Raw genomic sequence first — 22,581 nt, forward strand, 5'->3', positions numbered from 1 at the left:
GCGGCGAAACTGTGGCGTATGGCTTCAAGATTTTGTTGTAAGGGCAGATCCTCTATTTTATAAGATCCTTAGATTAAAATGGAATTCAAATCGCTGACCGAGATTTCGCCCTCCCTCCTGGTCTAGTGGGTGGCGCCCGCGTGCGTTCCGTACCCATGGCCTTGAGTTCGATTCCCAATAGGAAAGCTTAAAAATTTGAACTCATTACAGTGGTTCGGATTCTATCTTAAACTGTAGGCGCATGTCTTATATAGCGTCGGTGTTGAAAGGGACGCTAAATTCCAATCCAACAAGAACTGCCTCGTGCCTATATCATATGTGTCTTCGGCGCGGCATATCTGGGTTCGATTCCCGGCGGGAGCTCATGTACTTCGGATCCTCATCAAACTGTAGGTCAATGTCTCATACAGCCGCGATGCTGAATGGGACGCTAAACTCCAAATCAACCAACTAACCAACACAACATGATAACAACTAAAAGTTTTATCAAAATATGAGTATCTTTACTGTTGCTCAGAATCGGAGAAAGCACACGCTTTAGCTATTTGCGATGAAGCTTCATTGAGTTTCCTTCATCTTTAAATGTTTTTTCTGCTTTAAAAGGACAATGCATGAATGAAGAGAAGAATTGATTTTAAAGCTGAGATCCTCCCTTATCGTTTCTCTCGCTTACTCGCGTATTGACAAAGCGTCCGTCACGCGAGGGATTATCGTGTATTCTGGGAAATTGAGCGTGAAAACATGAATGGTTTTAGAGATCCCTTTCCATAGAACAGCTGACTGTCACAAACGTTTTAAATTCATCTGTTGAATTTTTTAAGCAGCTCAAAACAAAAGCACGTGGCTACTCTTTTGTGCAAGTTTAACACTTGTTACTTGCTGCGAAACGATGGAAGACAAAAATCAGAACATTCCAATATTTGTCATATAATTGTTCAGATATGGAATACGAATAATAAAATCATTTGAAAAAGTTTAATACCACGCTAACACAAATGGATACAGTATGCGTCTCGGGTACATCATTGAACAATAGGTACAGTAATTCGCAGAAATGAAGCATATTTTATATACTAGTTGCGTATTAGTCATGCTTTACTTTTTTTTTTTTTTAACCAGTAAAAGTCTTATAACCAGGACCCGAACTTTGTTGACAAGTCATTTTTTTCTATTACGTATAGGACAAGGCAAGTTGAAATAAAAACGTTATTCATCAACTCTAGGTTCTAAAAATATATCATTTTATGGTCAACATTTTGCCACTTTTTGCTGTTTTGAAGTTTTAGGTCATTTTTTAATATTTTAAGGTTGATTTTAGGTCACTTATGGTCATTTTTATTCTTTTTCTTCTACATAAAGAAATCTTAAAATGAACACTGTTTACGGATTTGAAGAACACGAAGTTAAATGATCTCTTTTCCTGCTTCCTGACTATTGGGATGGAATAACTGCATTCCTAACAAGCTCATGAATACTAAGCTGTAGTTGGTTGACGAGGGATGGGGGTTGGTAGGTGGTGAAACAGGTGGGTTTGGGTTGTTGACCACATAAGATATGATCAGGTGAATAACTAAAAATAAATTGGAAGGTGTTCAAAGATTTTAAACTTTTTTTTATCTATTATTCTCGTGTATATAGTCTACACTTGCGAAATTTGATTTCTAGTTTCAAACTTGTACTGAACTTGTACTTCTTTGTTTCAACTCGCAAGTGAATTGACACTTTCAGTACTTACAATACACTAGAATGGACTGATCATTGAACACAACATTTGATCAATGGGCTGCAGCTAACTGAAACAAAAGTTTTGAAAATGACAGAAATGATATTTAAAATCCAATAAATATTCAAAAAAAGTCCATGTTTAACGAAGTAAAAGTTTTTAAAAACACAAGTTTAAAGTCAATTTTTGTGAATTTTAGGGTCATTTTACAGGAATTTTAGTGTCATTTTATAGGTCACTTTTGAGAAAAGTTTAGGTCAACAAGATCCGGGCCCTGCTTATAACATTACTGTAGAACTTGTAATGTATTTTGAAGTATACGTGGTAATATGTAACATGTGTGATAATATTTTGAAGTAGTATGTATGGTAAAGTTTGAAGTATACCTGGTAAGTTGAAAATAACATTCGATGTACAGTATTTGACATTTGACATGATTCGGTGTACCGTAGGCAGTTGGCCGCCCATATTCGCTTAGAGAATCATCGCAGTATCCGAGAGTTGTTTCTTTCTGCATGGTGCTGCTTTATCCTCTCAGCATATATGGTGCAGTACTCAATTGGGGATTATAAAAATATCTGGATAACGGTATTACTCGAATGACGACGTAGAATAGTATAGCGGAATGGAAATATAGATTGTAATCTAACAGTGCATTTGTAATTCACATAGCTGCGTGGGGTTTGTTGTTACACTTTCACGAATTAACAATAGGTTTGATAATTCATTTTTTAAATAATTAAATAAAATCAGCAAATAGCACTGGGTGTGTATATATATATAAATGGAAATACATACTGAATAATTTGAATCCCCTTAATATTGGTTGTGATAAGATTATGTTGATTACGGTTAAAGAACGAGGTCAAGGTGCTTAATGGTAGAGCGCTTATCTCTAATGTGAGAGGTTCCTGGTTGGATCCCAGGCCATGGGAGTTAGTGATGAACAAAATTCTGTCCGTGGGTTTTCACAAAGTTCTTTCATTCCCCCCCCCCCCACATTCCCATTCCATGAATTCTTTTTTATAATGTTTGATTCACCATCTCCTTTAGTTAACTTACAAGGCTAAATCGTGGGACGTAAAACTGAAACATTTCATTTTTCATTTACAATCAAAGAATTTTATTTTTACAAAAAAAAAAAAAAAAAAAAAAGGAAAGGAATGGCAAAAGGAGCATTTAAGAGGAAGAAAAGTTTGTTTTGTGGGTACTTGAATACAAAGTTAAGAAAAAAACACGGAATATGTTTCGTCTGGAGTATTGTACTCGATGAGGCAGAAACATGGACGACAAAGAAAATCCATGTAAAAAAAAATGAGTTTGGAATGTGGGCGTGTAGAAGAACGTAGAAAAATAGCTAGATTGGACAGAAAACGAATGAGTTATAAATAGTAGAGATAAAGAACAATTTTAGATGTAATCCAGAAGATATGCCATGGAAAATTGGCTTCTCTAGAAGTTTTTAAAAATGAAATGAATATAGAAACAAAAATAAACTTTTATTTTGTTTTAAGTCAAACTAAAAAAGGAATTTCGAGTTAAAATAGTCTATGAAACACCGCGCCTCTCAACCTCTTTGCAGTCTTAAAATCACAGACTATCGTTTCTTGAGATATCATATTTACCTGTTCGTGCGAGAAAAAAGTAAGAAAACATTCTTTTTGTGAGATGCAAACCGAAAAAGGAGGCTCGAAGGAGTTGGAAACATTACCAAATATTTATGTCTGCAATTCATGGAAAAACATCCTTATATCTCGTGTCTCAACCATTCACTTAAACGGGTGATGATCTAGTTTCACCTAGAGGTATCTACATATTTGTTTGATTTGATTTTTAGTTTAGCGTCCACTTCAGCAGCTAGACTATATGAGACGTGGACCTACAGCTAACGTGAGATCCGAACCACATGAGCTTCCGCTGGGATTTCTACCTGAATTTCCCATGCCAAAGGCACGTACGCTAACCGCTTGCATCTGCTGTATATATTTGTAATACGGATTGAGCTCCTCCTTGGCCAAGCGGTTAGCGTGCGCGCCTTTGGCGTGGGAGACCCGGGTTCGATTCCCGGCGGGAGCTCATGTGGTTCGGATTCCACGTTAATCAGTAGGTCCTGTCTCATATAGCCTCGCTGCTGAAAGGGACGTTCAACTCGAAATCAACTCATATCTGTAATACGGAGATAATAGTACATACAGCAATATATAGCGTGTGTATGTGTTATAGCTGGGTGCGTATATAAGTGAAATTCATGCCACTGGGAGAAATTGTCAGTTCGCTCACTGTCAACATCCTGAAACGTGGAAATGGAATAACTTGACCTTCATTGGGTTCTATTAATACAGTACAAAACTAGTCTTACAGTTAGTTTACTTCTATGACCAAATCCGACAGTATATCGAAGCGGAGTAGCTTACTTTCTGTCTATCGACATGGTGGCATTCAAGCTGATGTCAAGAGTTTGAGGAAACGTCATGCGTGAAGGATGTAAAATCCTCCTGTATCGAAACTTCTTCTGGCCTAATTTCTTAATACGAGAGGATTTCGAGATTCTAATTAAAGAGTAGTTTTTGTAACTTGACATTCCAGGCAAGTTTATCACACAGGTGGGATCTAATTTCTGTTCTGTAACTGGAGAAATATTTTTGACTCTTACTTTACCTCGCAACAGGGTAACATTTTCTTCTCCAGGATAGGGTGTAAATATTGATCATGGGTGAATCACTGGTATCCGCCTGTCAATTCGCAGACGACATTGAATAATCTTTGTTTCCGCAGATTGTTCATGTTGCTGTATCGATAACATTTATTTTATTTATTTATTTATTTATTTATTTATTTATTTATACCAATATTTGCTTCCTCAGAGCCTGAGATGGGTGTATCCTAATGAAAACTTCACAAATACTTTACAAATTTTGTATGTGATTAAATATTAGACATTTACGTAGTGACTTATTAGCCGGTGTGATGAGGATTCGTTTTCATAGTGCACCCAGAATCAGGCCCGTATCTATGGGGAGGCTAGGGTGGGCCGCCCCCCCTCCTAAAGTTTCACTGCCCCCCTAAAATTTTCATGGTAGGCTTGCAAATGAACTATAATATGGCTGGGTCGGCCCCCTTTATTTCTACCGCCCCCCTACATTTTTGGGCTGGTTACCGGCCTGCCCAGAATCATGAAGCAGTTTTTGAATTAAGACGCATTACGAACGTTTGTGTAAAAGCACAGCAAAGCGCAGCGCTGACCATACACCCAAGTAACAATTTCGTCGTAGGTTGTAGTGCAATTAACACGATGGTTGCAACACCAACGTAAGAAATGATTATCATCACTTTTTTTTTTTTTTTTTTTTTTTTTTGTATAATGTTGCTTTCTTAATGTAATCGAGAATACTATTCTTGCATTCACGGTGTGGTTCGTTTAATTTTTTTTTCCTGTCCTTAATGATCCTGAATATCTGCATTGTTTAAAAGCCCTTTATATGGGGTATTAGTTTTGGTTTCTTCCAAATGAATTTAAATTTCCATGTTTACTTCAAATCTATGTCTCTCTGTCGTGGAAACCAAACTAACGCTCATGCCACTGGTAAGAAGTGCCCACGCTTTGATGAATTTTTAGTTGAGCCTTATTATTATTATTATTAGTAGTAGTAGTAACAACTAAAGGACGCTAATTACAATGGACCATCGCAATCACCATTGCAATTATTGGTGACGAGAACAGTGAAAGTTAGGGTCTTTGAATTTGAAATATTGCTTATGCCAATGGTGAAAGTACCATACATTTTTTTTTTTTTTTTGTACTAATTAGAAAACGCTGAATACAATGGAATTCTTTTAAACATATCCTTCATGGGATCAAGAGAAGGGTGAACTCAACGTTGAGGTATGTGAAGTACTGTTTATATCGATGGTAAAATTACTCTCGCTTGAATACATGCGGGGGGGTGCAACACTCGCCCCCGGGCCAGTCCAGACCCATTGAACCCTTTCATAAACTGCATTTAAATTTCTTCGTGAGTAACTGATATCCATCTTGATAATTTCCTCCGCGTTGGGAATGTCCAATGTGCCAATGAAAATTGAGAGAATAGTTCAGAACATGAAAGGTCTAGCTTTCCACTAGAATGGTAAATAAATAGATCTTTTCTGTTTTGCTTTAAGAAATTTGGTTACCGTTATAATAGTATTTGCGTTCGAATGATGTTACTGTGCGATAAACGAGTTTTTCCATTGAAAATGGTTATTCAGTTCTTGTGAAACTGTTACAAATTGTTTCTCGTACGGTCCTTGACGCCACTCAGTGCTCTCTGATAGGCTCACCTCCTATTCTATCTTGCACATGCCTGAATTACAGTCTTTATACTGATTGGAGGACGCTGAAACCAATGGAACTATTTTTAAACATTTAAACATGTCTTTCCATGTAAGAAAAATGACCTCAAAAGTTGAGATATAAATAAATAGGCCTCTGATGTCTAAAATTATTTCTATTGGATTCAGCGTCCTCATTTTAGCACTAAAAAGGTGCAGTTAGAAAGTGCGTGGGCATTGTTTATAGTAGTATGAACGTTATTATATATAATTTTAGGCTTCCAAACTACTGTATGCTATGCATAAGTGTCGGAAGTCTTATAGAACGGCTCTGTTCGTCCGTCTGTCGACATATATCAGAGCGAAAACGGTAAGAAATATCGAGATGTGGTTTTCCGCAATCGATTGATTGCCCCAAGAATAGGGCTCAATTTTCTTCATGAACCATCTGTTCAAACCGGAAGTAGTTCAAATTAGCAATTTCCGGTTTCAACTCTTATCGCCACTGAACATACATAATAGAAAGCGACAGACTGTTTTCTGCAATCGATTCTTCGTGTCAAGACGACATGCCATTACAACCCGCAATACTCTACTAAAAGTGATTGAAATTGGTTACTGCTTCAGGTTTCAGTGTTGATTTCCGTAGAGCAGAAACGGAAACTGGATCCTGTTGTCTAAGGATAGAAGTCAGTGGAGAGTTTTTGTGAACGCGACATTGAACCCTCCAGGTTCCATACGCCATGGAGTGAGTGAGTTAGAGCAAAAACGGTAAGAGATATTGAGATGCAGTTTGTTGCAGTCGATTCAGCTTCCCAATAGTAAGTTCTGTCTTCTCCTTTAACTCTCTATTAAATCCGGAAATGGTTCAAATTATCGATTTCCTGTTTCATCCTTTATCGCCAGAGAACAAAAATACTAAGGTAGAGCGAGAAATGGCTTTTTGGTATGGATTCAGCGTCTTAGAATTTTATAAATCTACTGTGCCTCCAAGGTATAGCTATTAACTCTGACTAGTATTAGCTTCACCCAGCTATTGTTTTTTTTTTTTTTTTTTTGTGTGTGTGTGTGTGTGTGTGTGATTTGGCCCCAAAGCTTTTGTTAGTGATTGTGGGTAAGGACACAGAATAAGAAGTCTTCCGTTTCGTGCCTTCACTAGTTTCTTTTCCATCCATTAAAGTCGAGATTTATTGCCAAACTTGTTGTGCATTTAAATAGAGAACTAAAAGTGGAAGGGCATCCACTGAGCGTTAGGAGAAGGATACTTTCTCAGGGCTCATAGCGAGTCACTTCTTGAACTAAAAGTTACCTTTTTTCAGGTTAGTCACTAAAAGTTTTTTTTTTTTTTAATTTGTCACTAAAAGTTACATTTTTAGGAGGTAAAGTGACTTATTTCGTGTGATTTATTTTGCATTGGCAGTTTTCTAATATTATAAATATAGAATATCATAAAAATAAATGGAAAAAGGCAGAAACTTGTTACTCATTACTCTTCTGAAAGCTTCAGTACTTGATGCCACATGTGAACTACAGTAGGCGCGAGGACTCGTGAAGCTTGACCTATATTTACCAATCTCACCACCCAATAGAACGCGAGGGTGTGTCCCGGTCGTCAACCCCACCCATGAAATTTTGTCAGTGTCGTCTCTCGTGCTGTACGGAGATCATCTCCTGGGGGTGCAGAGTTGTCGGACTGCCGCTAAGTTTCGTTTTGTTGTTATTCTTGTTGTCGATATTTTTGCCATTTATTTTACAGGTTTGCTATTATTATTGTTACCGTTTAATTCGAATAATTATTAGTGTTAATTTTTTTTTTAGTGCTGTTGCTTTCACTTGTTTAAAATGTCCTCTAAGTTTGGCAATGTTGTTGGTGCTCTCCTATTATTTCACTTTTACTCAAGCATGCGTGCGGAAGGTAGCTCCCCGAATCGTACCGAATTTTTCCGATTCATGGCATGCGAGAGCAGAGAAAGCAGTTCTATGATTCGTGTAGGGACCACGCTTCCAGTGATGCTAGATTGAGGGAAATTTCCCGCGACGTAGGGAGATTTAGCAAAGAAATTTTATGAAGAGAAAAGGGGGATTTTACGAGTATGAGAGATAAATGTAGGAAAATTTAGCCTTTCAACAAATTATGTTATTAAGCACTGCGGCAGTATGACGAAAGACGGTGGCATTCTTTCCAGAATCCCACACACTTTATTTCCCCACAAGCCTTCGGCGGTCTGGCTTGGGGATGTCATTATACAAGATAATATTGAATAATAACAGATCAAAAGTACAAAAGTATGTTGTGGAGATATAAGCACAGTATAAGAATCCATAGATACGCAATAATGCTATCTTTAATATATTATATATGTTATGGTGAACTAAAATAAGGGAAATTTTATCTTAAAAAGGGAATTGTTCAGCATTCCTGAGGGAAATTTTATCTTGAGGACCTAGCATCACTGTTCACGAGTCGTCGCGGCCACTGTAGTCGTAGTCAGCTTTATTCTCACTTCAGCTTTTATCCTTTCTAATTCACAGTGGGAGGTTAGTGGATAGAGTGCTCGCAATTTCAAGAAAACCTTCGTGGGTGGTAATCGGAACTGTCCTAACAGACCTATTCACTTACTAGTGACATTGTAACTTAGTGTGTGTCCAACGACGTTGCCATAGTTTTGGTCCCCCTATACCGTGATTAACGACTTACACATGTAGCTTTAAAAGGTCACTTTCCTTTTTCCTCTTTTTCTTTTTCCCTCTTGCTAATGATTGATGCTTCCTTTGGTGTTACTTCAAGTAAATAAATAGAAATAAGATTTTAAAATACATACTTAAGCTCTCAAGGTGGGATTGAGGACCCTTCTTCTATTCTTTCTTCATTCATAATAGTCTTCTAGTTTTCTCTCGTAATTTTCGCTCTGCTCAACGTTGGGTCTGTGTGTGTGTTTGCGTGGTTCATCATGTTCGTCTTGTGTTATGCTTCTTGTATATTCTTCTTAAGAGTAGGTGATGAATTTGAATACCTGTATATCATGGCTTTGAGAACTCTCAATGCTAAGTTAAATATAATGTCGGGGATGAAGATATTCGGAAATAGGCCAGAACTGGTTCCAGTTACTCAGAAGCTTCTTACATCAGCTAAGTCTGCTTACCATAACTACAAAGCATATTTAGAAAACTTAAGAAAGGAGGAAGCTCAAAAAGAAGAAGTAAACAAGAAATGATGAAACAAAACAATAGAGAGAGAGGTGATGGAGAAATTGACAAAAGAAAAAGGGTGCATGGTAAGATTTTGGTCACTTTTCAACTATTTACAAGAGACCAGACCACTATGAGTCCTGCTGTCTGAATCCGTTGAGAGGTTTTACCCAAAACGAATAATAGTCCATATCTGGAAGAGATTGAGTTGCCAACTCCAGCCCTTTTCCTCAAATCGTCTAGTTCCAGAAATTCATATGCTTTTTTTTTTCTTTCTTCAGATCGTTGCCTAATAATATCCTGCAACGGTGTTTCCTTTTTAATTAATGATTACAGGATTCTTGTGGGAACATATTAAATGGTACAGGGGAGAAGTAGTCAAAATAATAAACAGAGATAAATTACTTCATGATATAGCCTAGATCTGTGGCGTGCTGCTGTAATTCAGCCGTCTTCGAGTGAGTTACTATGGTGGGGATCGACCTATACTGTGTGGCTGAGGTCTGCTCGGGCTAAAACTTCCGGCCCGTGCAGACTTCTACTGTGTGACTTGCATGATTGTCTGCACCGCCAACTTTCCACAAGATTCAAGTCAGTCGTGGTTCCGAGCTCTCGCTAATAACTCCTGATTTTCATAACCTCGTTGTTACATAAGACAAAACAGACAGAAAACTCAATTATGTTATAGCTCAGTGGTAGAGCGTTTACCTTAGGTGCTTGGGGTCCCTGGTTTGATCCCAGCTCGCGCCGTGTGGACTTTGTGGTGGGCAAACACCTTGCTCGTGGGTTTTCTCGGGGTTCTCCCGTTTCCTCCCACTTTCTTCATTCCACCATTTCATTCATTTCTCATCATCACCGACTCCTTTAGCCTAACCAGCATAACCGAGGGACGTAAAAGTTAAAGATTTCATTTCATTTTTCATTTCAATTATGTTATAATGCAAGGGATTTCAATGTTAAATGTTGGGTGTGCTCTTCAATAATAGTCATAGAGCGTATATACTTGTCTTTCTCCCTATTATCTTTAGGCAGCGGATTTACAAACTCTTAAAAATAATTACAATCAGAACAAACATAACTTGGTTTTCGTTTTATTTTTTTATTTTTATTTATTTATTTGTTTTAGTTTTTAGCATTGCGATCGTACAGGACTGTTTAATGCAGTATTCTAATCACATATGCTCCTACCGAATTGAACACACATCTCCCGCTCGACGGGGAATTGAGGTATTTTCGCGTGGCAGGCTAGGAGCAAGACTGCTCTTTCCTGTATGTATTCTAGTCCGCGTTACCCAAATTGGTGTGTGACATCCGCCAATAAGCTCACAGTGCGCTGTTACTAAACCTTCAGGGAGAAATCTAATCATTCACAACTGATTTTGTTCGTATTTTTTAATACAATTATGAATGATCACATTCCTCCCTGAAGGTTTAGTAACAGCACACTGTGAGCTTATTGGCTGATGTCACACTCCAATTCAGATGACGTGGACTTCAAAGTTTATCCAGACATATTTTTCTTACTTCTGGAGGGACTTTATCCGATCTATTACCTCTCTATTAATAATTCCACTCGGGGATTAATTGCCCCCTAATTGACAAGTGATACCAGTGGCGTCATTTGGAAAGGGCAGGGGGGCAATTGTCCTGGAGCTTGAAAATCCATACTTTTTAAATCGATTGTATACTAATATAGTTAGAAAAAAAAAAAGAGAGAAACACTTGTCGGTAAAGCATTTGATTCTCTCCGCCTGGCAAAATCTGAAATTACGCTACTGGGTGAAACCTGTCGCAATACATAGTGCATTAAATTGGGATATATTAGTGTTTTGCAATAAGTAAAAATAAACTTTTCTCGAATTTACTTGTCTGTATTCTAACCCTGGAGTTCTTAGGTATCTCTATTGATAAATTACAAGCTTCAGTTCAATAGATACACATTGGTTTCTGCCATTGCGTCAATTCAATGGGATCAATCAGTTCTTCATAATGCAAATGATTGTATATCATGCTTAATACAACACTCACAAATGCATCAAGTATAACGTGTTTGAAAAGTTCGTATCCAAAATAGGCCATGGGCCCCCGAAGGGTGGATCGATGGGCTGGATAGGGTCCTGGCCCCCTGGCTTACGAAACCAACCTGGTATTTTTATTTGTATTAATAAAATATTTAGAAATTTAAACGTAATATAGCAACCAGGGAGATGATCCCCCGTAGAAAATTTTCTTCGGACGCCCATGCAAATGACAGGGTTTGCCCAAGTGGGCCCAGCCCGAAAAAAACCACCGGGTTTTTTCGGGTTGGACCCACCTGGAAAAACCCACCTTAAAACCCACCTGGGTTTTTGAGCTTTTTGTTAATATATTATTGCTACAACTAAGTTGATCACATTGAAAGTGATTTTTATCAAATTTTGGACATTCCTCGGGCGAATTAAATGCTTTCACGTTAAGGTATACAACAACATTCTACATAAGCCCTTTATAAAGTTCTGAATGCACTGAATAAATGAAAAAAACTTACCTTAGCTTGAGATAATTATATAACAAATTAATGTATTGATTATGCTTATAGCCTATTCGAAAAAAATGCAATTTTATATTTTAGAAAATACTTTCCGTAAATAGTGTGCTCGCCGACTTGGCTATGCCGAGGGACGTTATCCCTCATAGGGGAGACCGGGGCACATTGTCACAATTTTCACGTTTTATTTTCTTGTGATGCTCGTGTAAGGCCGAGAAGTATAATTTTTAGTATACACATACTTTATCTTGTGCATAGCATATATATTTCTCTGTCCAATGTAACTCGCTCTGAACTGGACTTATGTACTATGTTTTATGATCAATACAGTTGTAACAATGTACCCCATATGCGGTGTAAGTTGTCACAATATAGGGGGCAAATTGTCACATGTTATTCTTGTGGCACTTTCCAGAAATTGGTAGATATTATTAATGCAACTATTACTAATGCAAAAAGACTATAAATGTTACCAGCATTAAATACTTAGCGTCTGAAAGAGAATCAAAACATAATTAAATGAAAGGGGAAACTATATTAGTTAAATAGGAAAGAAAGTAGGGGAACCTGTAGCTTATATTTTCTCAACCTAAAAGATTTATTGTTACATCAAGCTTTGTAGGAAAACCAAAACTGCCATGAAAACAGAACTAACTCATAGCTAAGGAATCAAAACTACAAACTGAAAGGTCATAACAAAATGACGAAATTATCAAATCATATCCTACGTCTCCAATAGGCCGACACAAAATTAGCCAATTGCATTTAAGTTGCTTCTGATTGTAGTTTATGAATTGCGAAGAATTCCTCTGATAGGACAACTGTGTAGCTAGGAGAGGAGTAAATATTATTACGAAGTTTAGTTGCGTTTTATTAGTACGCACCGCAAACTAGTTTGAAAATGTTTATCCTTTTGCTTCTACACCTGGAGGTCATCGTCAGAGCCACAGTTAATACACACGTAAAATAAGTTCTGCTTCCCTCAGTTTTCGTAGGCCGATTCCTTACATCGAATGCACTGAATTTATTTCTCGCTACATGTACTCGCACTGTATGGATCGCCATAAACTAAACACAGTGTTTTGTCGTCCTCTGAGAAAGAATTGTAATCTTCTCTGGACCTTCGTTGACATTGTTTATAGGTGCAAAACTATTTGCTTGGGGAGTTCTTATAGCAAGAGCACCATGTCTTTTCAGAAATACCGGATACCAGTCTGGGCCAGCAATGGCCTTTCCATTCCACGACTCTGGGCATTTCAATCCTAGCGCTTTTGCATAGTTGTAAGCCAAATCGCGAACCTCTTTTGTAGTGAGTCCAAATTATATGTGCGAAGCTTGTTTTGGTATGATATTAGTAATTCTTCCTAGTATTATGAAGAGTAACCTAATGTAAATGAGGATTGGCCGAACTGTAGTTCGCCATCTGTAACACGTGCACAAAATCTTGCCAATGTTCTGTAGTGGACATGAAATTCTTTAGCAGCTTTAGGCCTACGTATTGATATGCGGTTATTTCTGACAACATGCCTCGTCTTATGCCGGGGCTCTAGGCCCCGACAACATGCCCCGTCTTATTTGTGACAACTTGTCCCACGCGTCGCCGTTACTCTTTTTACAAAATATCTATACCAAACGACAAGATTAGGCGCATTCAAAGTAGCACATTATGAAGCTCTATTTGTAACCTACATAACCACAGAAAGATATTTGCTGCTACAGACAAATGGCACTGAAAACAGACAAAGTTCAACTGACGCAGCACCGTTGTTCCCGCGCATCTCCAAACGAGTACAGTTAGTTGTGACATCTAGTAAGTAAACAAGAAAGCAGCACCTAATGTTTTCGCTTTTTTCAGAATTGCTACTGTGACAACGTACCCCGGTCTCCCCTACGTTTGACGAGTTTAAAGCCATATGTGCCGGTACTACCAGTAAATATGTAGTGCATTAGTAAAACTATTAATATTATTTCTTACCTTTGATGGTAGCACAAGTATTCTTTAGTAAAATTTAGTTTTCCAACAATAACAGTTTAGTTCAGTTATTTGTTGGTACTCTTCAAATAAGCATTCTTTAGAATCAACACCAACAATAGCGTAAAAATTATTGTCAAATTTAAGAAGCTTAATGCTCAGAGTTCCGAAAACTACGTAACACTTACTACTTCAAGTGCTGAATTCAAACTTCCTTACTAGTGGAAGTTTCGATGTACAGTAAAGAAAGCTGCATTTTCGAGGGGAAAAAAAGGTCGCGAAAGAAATGCTCGGGAAATCCCCGCAACTGAACGCACAAAGCATCGGAACTAAATACTTCAACAATAAAACTATTTATTTTACGCTGGAAGATATTTAATTTCATTTAAGACATTTTGAAACATTTACTTTATAGAATATGAATTATATCTGTTAATTGTTTTAAATTAACTTTCTGGAAAGAAACGTCTTGCAACAAATGCTCGGGAATTTCACCTAATTGAACGCACAAAATATTGAAAGTGACCTTCAAATAAAACCATTTATTTTACGCTGTTAAATTAATCTGCCTGTACCACACATACTACAGGGTACCACCTTCGATGTTTTAAGTTTAAATTTTCAGGGTACAAACACGAGACACACTATATTTCCAGTATAGATTTTGGCGGCATACCAAAGTACAATTTCAAAATGGTGGCTTAAAAAAAATAGCGGGTATCCACGCTACAAAGTGCAATTTTCGGTCTTTTAAGTTGAAATTTTAAGAATATAAGCACGAGACACACTAAATTAGCTGTATATATTTTGGCGGCGATCTAACGTAAAATATCAAAATGGCAGAATTTTTTCAAAACAGCAGTGAATAGAAAATTGTTGCAAGTTGTGACAATGATAATCTTGAAATATAAATCACATTTTAACACTTTTACCCCAAAGACTCGGAAATATTTCGAAAAAAAAAAACAATTAAACCCGAAAAAACCCGATTAAACCCGAAAATACCCGAAAAAACCCACATGGGCCCAGGTGGGTTGGGCTTTTTAAAAAAAACCGGGTTTTTTCAAACCCTGGCAAATGACCATTCCCAACCTTCGACACATGATATTACGCATCTCGGCTTCATGCGTTTTCACTGTTTTGTAGCTCGCTTTGGTGTCGTTATAACCGAGTTCAACTGTATTTGTTACCATCTTCTGGTTGTGTTATAGAGTTGTTAGTTTACCTCATTGTATTTGAAGTAAAAAAGAAAAAAGAATTTAAATGATGTAGGTCAGAAAATATTACGCAATTTCTGGGATAAGCAACGATCTGAAGAATATTCAAAGAGCGTCCACATTTCTCACAATATTCTGCTTACTCAGAAAAAGTTGTTTCCTGTGAATGTTGAGATTCGGAAGAACATTCGCAGAAAACTCGTTTTCTCTTAGCAAGCAGAATCTCATGGTAACACTGGACGTAGCTGGCGATGCACTGGAAGTCTATTGGATACTTACTTAGATCAAAAGGCAAAGCTAAACATGGGTCAGCGTAACTTGATAGATACCCTTTTGTTAGTTCCTTTTTTTATGTGGAAAGGCCTTGAACAATGACAACTGATTGTTAGCGTATTTAGCCTAGCTATATAAATCCTTTTTATTATACAGAATCACCATTCTTTCAGTTACCCAGAAAGACAACGTATACGGTACCTATCCGTTCCGCCTTCGATTTCTGGCTGTTTGAACAAAATAAACTTAATCTATTCATTTACAGCAAGATTATGAAACAGTAATGTGATTTATTTCTGTACAAAAATCGTTTCGAAATTAACTTCTAATGGACATTGGAAAATGCACACTGAACTCCTGAGATGGGTATTGCTTCGAAAGCAATTGACACTAAAACTGGCGTAAAAATTTAGTTGATACCATATCCATTATTTTAAGTAAAATAAATTTAAAGCCTTTATTTTTTTGTTAATGACCCTTAGCACTTAGTTTTCTATCTACAGCATTTTAAATTTTACAGAAAGTCGTCTTATTTCGTCAAGCATTGTTACAAAGCTTATTCATGTAATTTATACATTTCTTATGCATAGTCGACAGGAATTAAACTCAGAACCACACAGTAGAGACTACGTTTGTGGTCGTTTCAATGTATTACAAAATATCGTATGTCTGAGATTGAATCTTTGTTATTGGAAGTGTAAGCAATCAGTAAGGAAGCATTCATTGATAGTATTAGTTCAAAAGAAAAACTCTGTTGTGGTGTTTAGAATTACTTCTATTTGATTCCCCTCCTTTCACGAACGTACTAACAAAAGTAATTTACAGAGTAAGCGTGGTAAACGGTTAATGTCCACACAGTGTAATGTGGAGCAGGCCCGTAGCCAGCCCAAAAATTTAGGGGGTGCCGACCCAATCATATTATACTTCATCACCATATTATAGTTCATTTGCAAGCCTACCGTGAAATTTTATGGGGGCCAGCCATAATTTAGGGGGGAGGCCCCCTCTTGCCCCCCGTGGATACGGGCTTGATTCGGAGAAGCGGAGCCCCTAACTTAACATCATGATAGACATTTTCTTATTTTTTCGTTCGTTTCAGCAGACAAATTCACTAGTTTAACATTTGTTTATAGCACCATGATCACGTAAGGTAGTATCGTTGCTGAAAGTGGGGAGTGGAGTAGCTTTTGAGTTTAACGTTCCTTTCAGAAGCGAAGCTATATGAGACGGGACCTACTGATTAACATGGAATACTAACCACATGAGCTCCTGCTCGGAATCGAACCCGGGTCTCCCTGCCCAAAGGCGCGTACGCTAACCGCTTAGCTGCAAAGGAGCAATTTTTGCTGAAAGTGGGATACGAGTCCTTACTTGTGGTTTTAACAGGGATTTAGTCTCCTACAGCAGATAGAACTTAGGAATTAAATTATCATATAAAAAAGGACATATTAGTACTTGACATTGCTGTTATTTGTTTGTTCAGATTCATTGTTGTGAAAACTCTTTACTGGAAACATGAGAGTTGAGAAGAAATTTGGTAGAAGAAAATCGTCTGATTGTATGTATTAAAATATACTATCAAGTCATTACTTTACATAACAGAGAAATCCTAGAGATATCGAAATATGATGACTCCCTCCGGGATTCGATCCCAGAATCTTTCGATTGCAAAAGTGCGAATGCTAACCGCTCATCCATGCTCCCCCTGTAATAAACTTCTGTTGCATTTGTTAAGAGAGAGAGAGAGAGAGAGAGAGAGAGAGAGGGAGGGAAAATAATTCTCAAGCAAATGTGGTTTTGTGTAAATTATGGCAGAATAATTATTTTATTCAACTTCAGTTTTTCTTTTTTTCTTCTGACTGTTTCTGAATTTTAAGAGATTAAGTTTTTTGTGTATATATATTATCCATGAAGTTATATTTGTCGGAAGAATTTAGTTCGTTACCTATAAGAGAAAGGAAATTGATATTCAAGAACAGTAGCCGATCTCTATAAAGAATTTAAATGAGCGGAAGCGCTGTTCTTCTTTAAGCTCATCTGCTGTCGGTTGAGCGAGAGTTCATTTCTCATTCTACTCAGACATTTGATAGGGAAGTGTTAGAAGAGAAGTGGGTGAGGATTGTTTTGCTCTGTCAAAACCAGCGGTTGTAGCATCCTAGTAATATCGACCGGGTGTATTCTAAGGCTCCCTGGGAGGTGCTTAATATATATGAACCGCGCCGTTTCCATAGCAACGGCGATTAAAGGCGAGATTAAATTCCGTTGCCATGACAACCAGTTACATAAAGAGGACAGAACCGTTGAAAGTTTGTCAGTTTGAGAGTGGATATCGTAGAGAGAGGTTGGGTGGGATGCAGCTCTGAGCAGTAACGCGTCAACTTTTTTTCTTTTCAGTTAGTAATTTTCTGAATGTTTTCTTTGTGGTGAATCATGTGTGTATGCCAACTGAATGTTTTCTTAGTGGTGAATCATGTGCGTATGGCAACTGAATGTTTTCTTTGCGGTGAATCATGTGTGTTTTTGTTCTTAGAAAGGTTGAAATATAGTCATACATTTTACTAGAATGAATTATAGTTTACAGTGTATCCGACTAAACGCAAAGACATTCTTCAGATAACATTTGACCTTTAATTTCTCAGCTCATGATTAGTGTTTGTTTTCTATCAACATTGTTCTATCTAGTTTACACTATTTGAAGTTGGATCGAATCTAGTTACGATAAAGAAAACAGTTAATTTTAAGGAGGTTAACAAAGCCTTTGATTGATGTTTTGTGTATATTACATGAGAAAGTAGGAGAATCTTTGGAAGAATGAAAAGTTGAATGGAAGTTAAGTGATATGACCCATCGTGTAAATGTCTAATTAGTCGGGGGGGGGGGGGGGCAGAACAAATGATGGAGTCAGTAGTAATTCAAGTGGAAGAGCATCAGTTGCTAAGCGGGAAATTGAAGTTTATGTACGGTTGCCAAGCCATAATGTTTGTTGTTTTCTGGTATTGTGATATTATATAATTTGAAATGTGATTGTTATTTGAAAATAATATTAGTATCTGTGTTTAGCGTACTTCAACAAATGTAAAATATTCTAGTAGTGTGAAAGACATTTTGAAACAATGAAGACCTTGAATAGAAAGTTACTGAAAGTGCAGCTGGTATACGTAGGAACAGGTTGTTTTTTTACTTAAAAATGCTCATCAACTTTGTTTCGCCTTTTTGAAAATATTGCAGAAATCTAAGAATAGTAGGCGTATAGCACGTTTTCCGCAGTTTTCTAGTAAATACGTTGTATTACTCAGTCAAATATTCAACATTTCTGAGATTTTTTTAGTTCATCTATTATTTGTTCCGTCTTAGCCTACTTCTAAATGACCATAAGCAAAACCGTGTGTGACTAATGCACTCTGATCCGCTGCTGAGTTGCTAGTGCATATATTTTTACGCAAAACACAAAGGACACTCGAAAAGTTGTCAGTTTTCCAGAACGTTTTAAATAGTAGCACTAGGACCTTGAAATTTATACATGTACAAATGTCATTCATACACATATACATGTTACTTAGTGTATTCTCCATCTTCAGTGATACATTTAGCCCACCGTTCTTTCCATGTCGTGTGTGGTAAAACCTGGAACGCTGATTTATTACACCACTGTTACACACACGCAGTGAACTTTTGGCTACTGGCAAACTGCCTATCACGATCGTCCGGACGTGGCCAGGTCCGGACTATAAGGGATTGAGGAACCACTTCCCATGCCATAGTTCTGACTTACTGTGTGTGTGTTTGACAGAATGCGGTCTCGCATTATCTTCGTGCAGTTCGATTATTTTGTTTCGGAGCTCCAGTGTCTTTGTAGACTAAGGCTGTATTAATATCATAGACTGCATTAGAACACTACCTACAGATAACCCAGTCGCTTCAAGAACCTGTCGCATGGTTGCCATCCGTCCTCGCTAATTGGTTGGTCAATGTGGTCGTTGTTGACGTCGTTCACTGCAGTTCCTTGTCTTCCGGGCCGTGGTTTGTCCAGCAGATAGAAAATCACTACTGTGGAACCATTGTACCCATCGCTGGAATTACTGCAGTCAAATGTCTCATTCCGCCCCCCCCCCCACACACACACATAGGAAGCGATTTGCGTCGAGTGGATATGACTGAGTGACCGATGGTCTTGTTTAATGACGGACCCTTGGCAAGTCGGCTGTCTACTTCTCCATTGTGGTCATATCCATAAGTAGTGTCCTTTGTGCTGAAGTTGTGTAACAAATTTTCTTCCTCAAGTCCAAACATGAAAAATTTGGTTCTAGTGCTAATAAAAAATCACGGTCCATTGTGCAAAACTTCATAGTATACTAATGTGAAGCACTTGAGCTCTAATGTATTGATTATTATAATAATTGATTATTCGGGAAATTGTAAGAAATAATGTCGTTTATTTTTACAACGTTTTTGAATTTTTCTGTTGCATGTTCTCTTTCTCTACACAACAGGTTTGTTGAAAATCATCCGTATACAGTAAAAGCTCTTTATTCGCGGGGTATATGTTCCGCGAATACAGAAACCGTGAATACGGAATGGCAATTGATATGGGATTATAGGAGATACGTTCCTAGGTGACAAAATAAAAAAAAACAAATACATATATTAAAAAATCAATTTACTGTAATTGAAGTTTTTGACCATATTGATTTATTATCTTCTTCAGGCTTAGCCAATGGTTTGAAGAATTTTGTAATTTTTTCTTGCTTGGCAGTTTTTAAAAGCTCCTTTAATTCAGACTGATGTTCAGCAGTGGCATTAGCAATTTGCCTCTTAAAAATAAGACTTCGTTCCATAGACGGATCAATTTTCATAAAGAAATTACAAAGCTCATTTGCCATTCTTAAACCTTCACTAAGATTTTTCAAATTAAATGTCACGTTTCCAGTGCTTGTTGAAGCCTCTTCTTCAATGGACTGTGAATTTAACATTTCCTCCAAGTCGGTTTCAGTCAAATCTTCATCTTTCGATTCAAGCAATTCCTGAATGTCACTTGATTCTATCTGTTCGAACCCATCTCGTTCTATTCCATTCGCAATTTCGACTATGTTTGCAGTCAAAGTTTGAATTTGCCACATTCTTCGTCATTTTCCGCAGTCAGAGCAGGCCACAGTTTTTTCCAGCATGACTTCAATGTGTGTGGCTTCGGTTCTTCCAATGATTCTTTTATGTTTACGATGCATTTTGCTATGTCAAATTTCTTCCAGCGTTCCATAACATTCATATCAGGATTACATTCCATATTATCCAATACGATTTTAAAGGTTCGTCTAATGTAATAGAGCTTAAAGGCCTGGATTATTACTTGGTCCATAGGTTGAAGCAAAGCCGCCGTGTTGGGAGGTAAAAAATGTCACTTTTATATTTGGATACATAGTTTCAAGTTCGCGAGGATGACCTGGTGCATTGTCCAAAACAATTCCGGAACCAGTCAAAAAATAGCGCTTGTAACCCACGCTTTCTTATTAGCACGCCAAAACACTGGCAGGTCGTCCTTGTTTTGATTTTATAAAGCCCGAAGATTTAACGATCTGTAAAGCATCAGTAGTTTAATGAGACAATCTCCAGATGTATTAGAACATAGCAGCAGTGTAACTCTATCCTTTGCTGCCTTAAATCCAGAAGCAGACTTTTCGCTTTTAGAAATGAATGTTTTGTTTGGTATTCTCTTCCAAAACAGTGCAGTTTCGTCTGCATTAAATACTTGCTCAGGTTTGTATCCTCCATCAGCTACTAAGTTTGTAAATTCTTCTGGATATCGTTCTGCTGCAGCAGTGTCTGCAGGTGCAGCTTCTCCAACGATTTTAATGTTATGCAATGATTGTCTCACCTTAAATTTATTGAACCAACCTTCCGATGCTTGAAATCCTCCATCTGTACATTCACCACTACAACTACCATCAGGTTCTTTAAAATGAGCGTAAAGACGCTTTGCCTTCTCCCGGACCATTGGACCACTCAGGGGCACCCTTTTTTGGTTGCGGTCTTCGATCCATAATGACAACGCCACTTCCATTTTTTCTATTGCTGGATCACGAACAATTTTCGCTGACAGTGAAGTTGAAGCTACAGACGACCTTATTTTATCTTCGGATTTTTTTTTATCGATCGTACAGTTGATTCGTTGACATTGAATGAGCGTGATATGGATGCAAACGACTCTCAAAGGCGTAAACGAACAAGCATTTCTATTTTCACTTTAAGCGGTAACACAGATTTTTTTCGTGTCGAAACTCGTTTCTCATTTTGTTAGTTGACATTACTGTATAAATTAGGAAGACAGCGGTAGAGACGTGTCTATCACAATTTTTGTAACGAATGAAAAGACGAAACACTAAAACACGCAAAGCGGCTCTTACCAAAGGACGGAACGTCTAATAATGTGGCGGCATTTAAAAACATACTTTATTCATTGAGTAATAAGGTTGCATTCATTCTGTTTGTTTACATTCTCAAAAACACCGATCGCGGCGAAGGCGGCTTATGTCAAAGTCCGAACCAATACAGCAGCGGTATCATTTAACAACATACTTTAGGCAAAGTTATAATAGGGTCCATTTTACATTTCATTAGTCCATTTGACGGCGTTTACAAAGGATATTGGGTTAGATACCTATTGGAATCCTTTTTATTATTATGTATGTACGTACTGATTAGACAAGCGAATAAAGAAATCTTTAGCCGCGAATATAGGAATTGAGTCGCATTTTTTTTTTTTTTAATCCGCGAAAAGTGAAAACGCGTGAAACATCAGTAATGGATCACGTTTTGGATATAACGAAGAGTACAAATAGTTGTTTGACATTTAGAAATTGGAACTGACCAAATCTAAGTCACACATTGAGAACATAAACTATGTAATTAACTATGTTTTTTTAAGTATTAGATAATTACCCAGATAGTATTAATCTTCGATTTTCGCAGTACTTTTTAAAAGTAAAAAAATCGGCAGAGTCGGTGAGCAGCCGTATTGATCTCAAAATTTAGAACTGTTTCAATTTTACAGTTTCCTAAAAAGTTCATCACAACAGTTACAAATAAATGATCAAATCAATAGACTTACAAGAACATTGAGCTGTTGTATAGCGATCGTTGTCGTCAAATGTAGAGCCTAAATGCGACATTCGTGAATAAGGTGGAAGCCTTTTCCTCGTGTAAATGGACGAACCGCAAAAAATATTTCTACTGTTCTTATTTTACAAGGGATGTGCGTGACATCACACTCAGAACCGCACAAAAATCAATTCCATTATAAATCACTAATCCCAAAAACAGTGTGAATCATTTCCATGTAAAACGCAGCTGTTGTCTGCTAGTGCCTTTTGGCGGT

The 22,581-nt window shown here is 37.4% G+C and overlaps 1 protein-coding gene across 12 annotated transcripts in view; it reads left to right on the forward strand.

The window, feature by feature from the left end:
- The window catches only part of LOC145694742 (uncharacterized), a 753,582-nt gene that overhangs the window by 635,642 nt on the left and 95,359 nt on the right, over nt 1-22,581 (forward strand). Inside the window, exon 1 of one of the 12 annotated variants that reach the window (XM_081771343.1) lies at nt 17,498-17,605. The exons of 10 other annotated variants lie outside the window; for them this stretch is intronic. Coding sequence is in view for 1 of the 2 variants with exons in the window: in XM_081771338.1 (XP_081627464.1) it covers nt 17,651-17,684 (34 nt within the window). In the remaining variant the exon portion in view is untranslated. Of the gene's footprint in view, nt 1-17,497; nt 17,606-17,635; nt 17,685-22,581 lie in introns of those variants that run through there. One more of the 12 variants, XM_081771338.1, reaches the window with a different exon arrangement.

The sequence above is a fragment of the Thermobia domestica genome, chromosome 9, assembly GCF_964235325.1.
Source record: "Thermobia domestica chromosome 9, izTheDome1.hap1.1, whole genome shotgun sequence".
NCBI lineage: Eukaryota > Metazoa > Arthropoda > Insecta > Zygentoma > Lepismatidae > Thermobia > Thermobia domestica.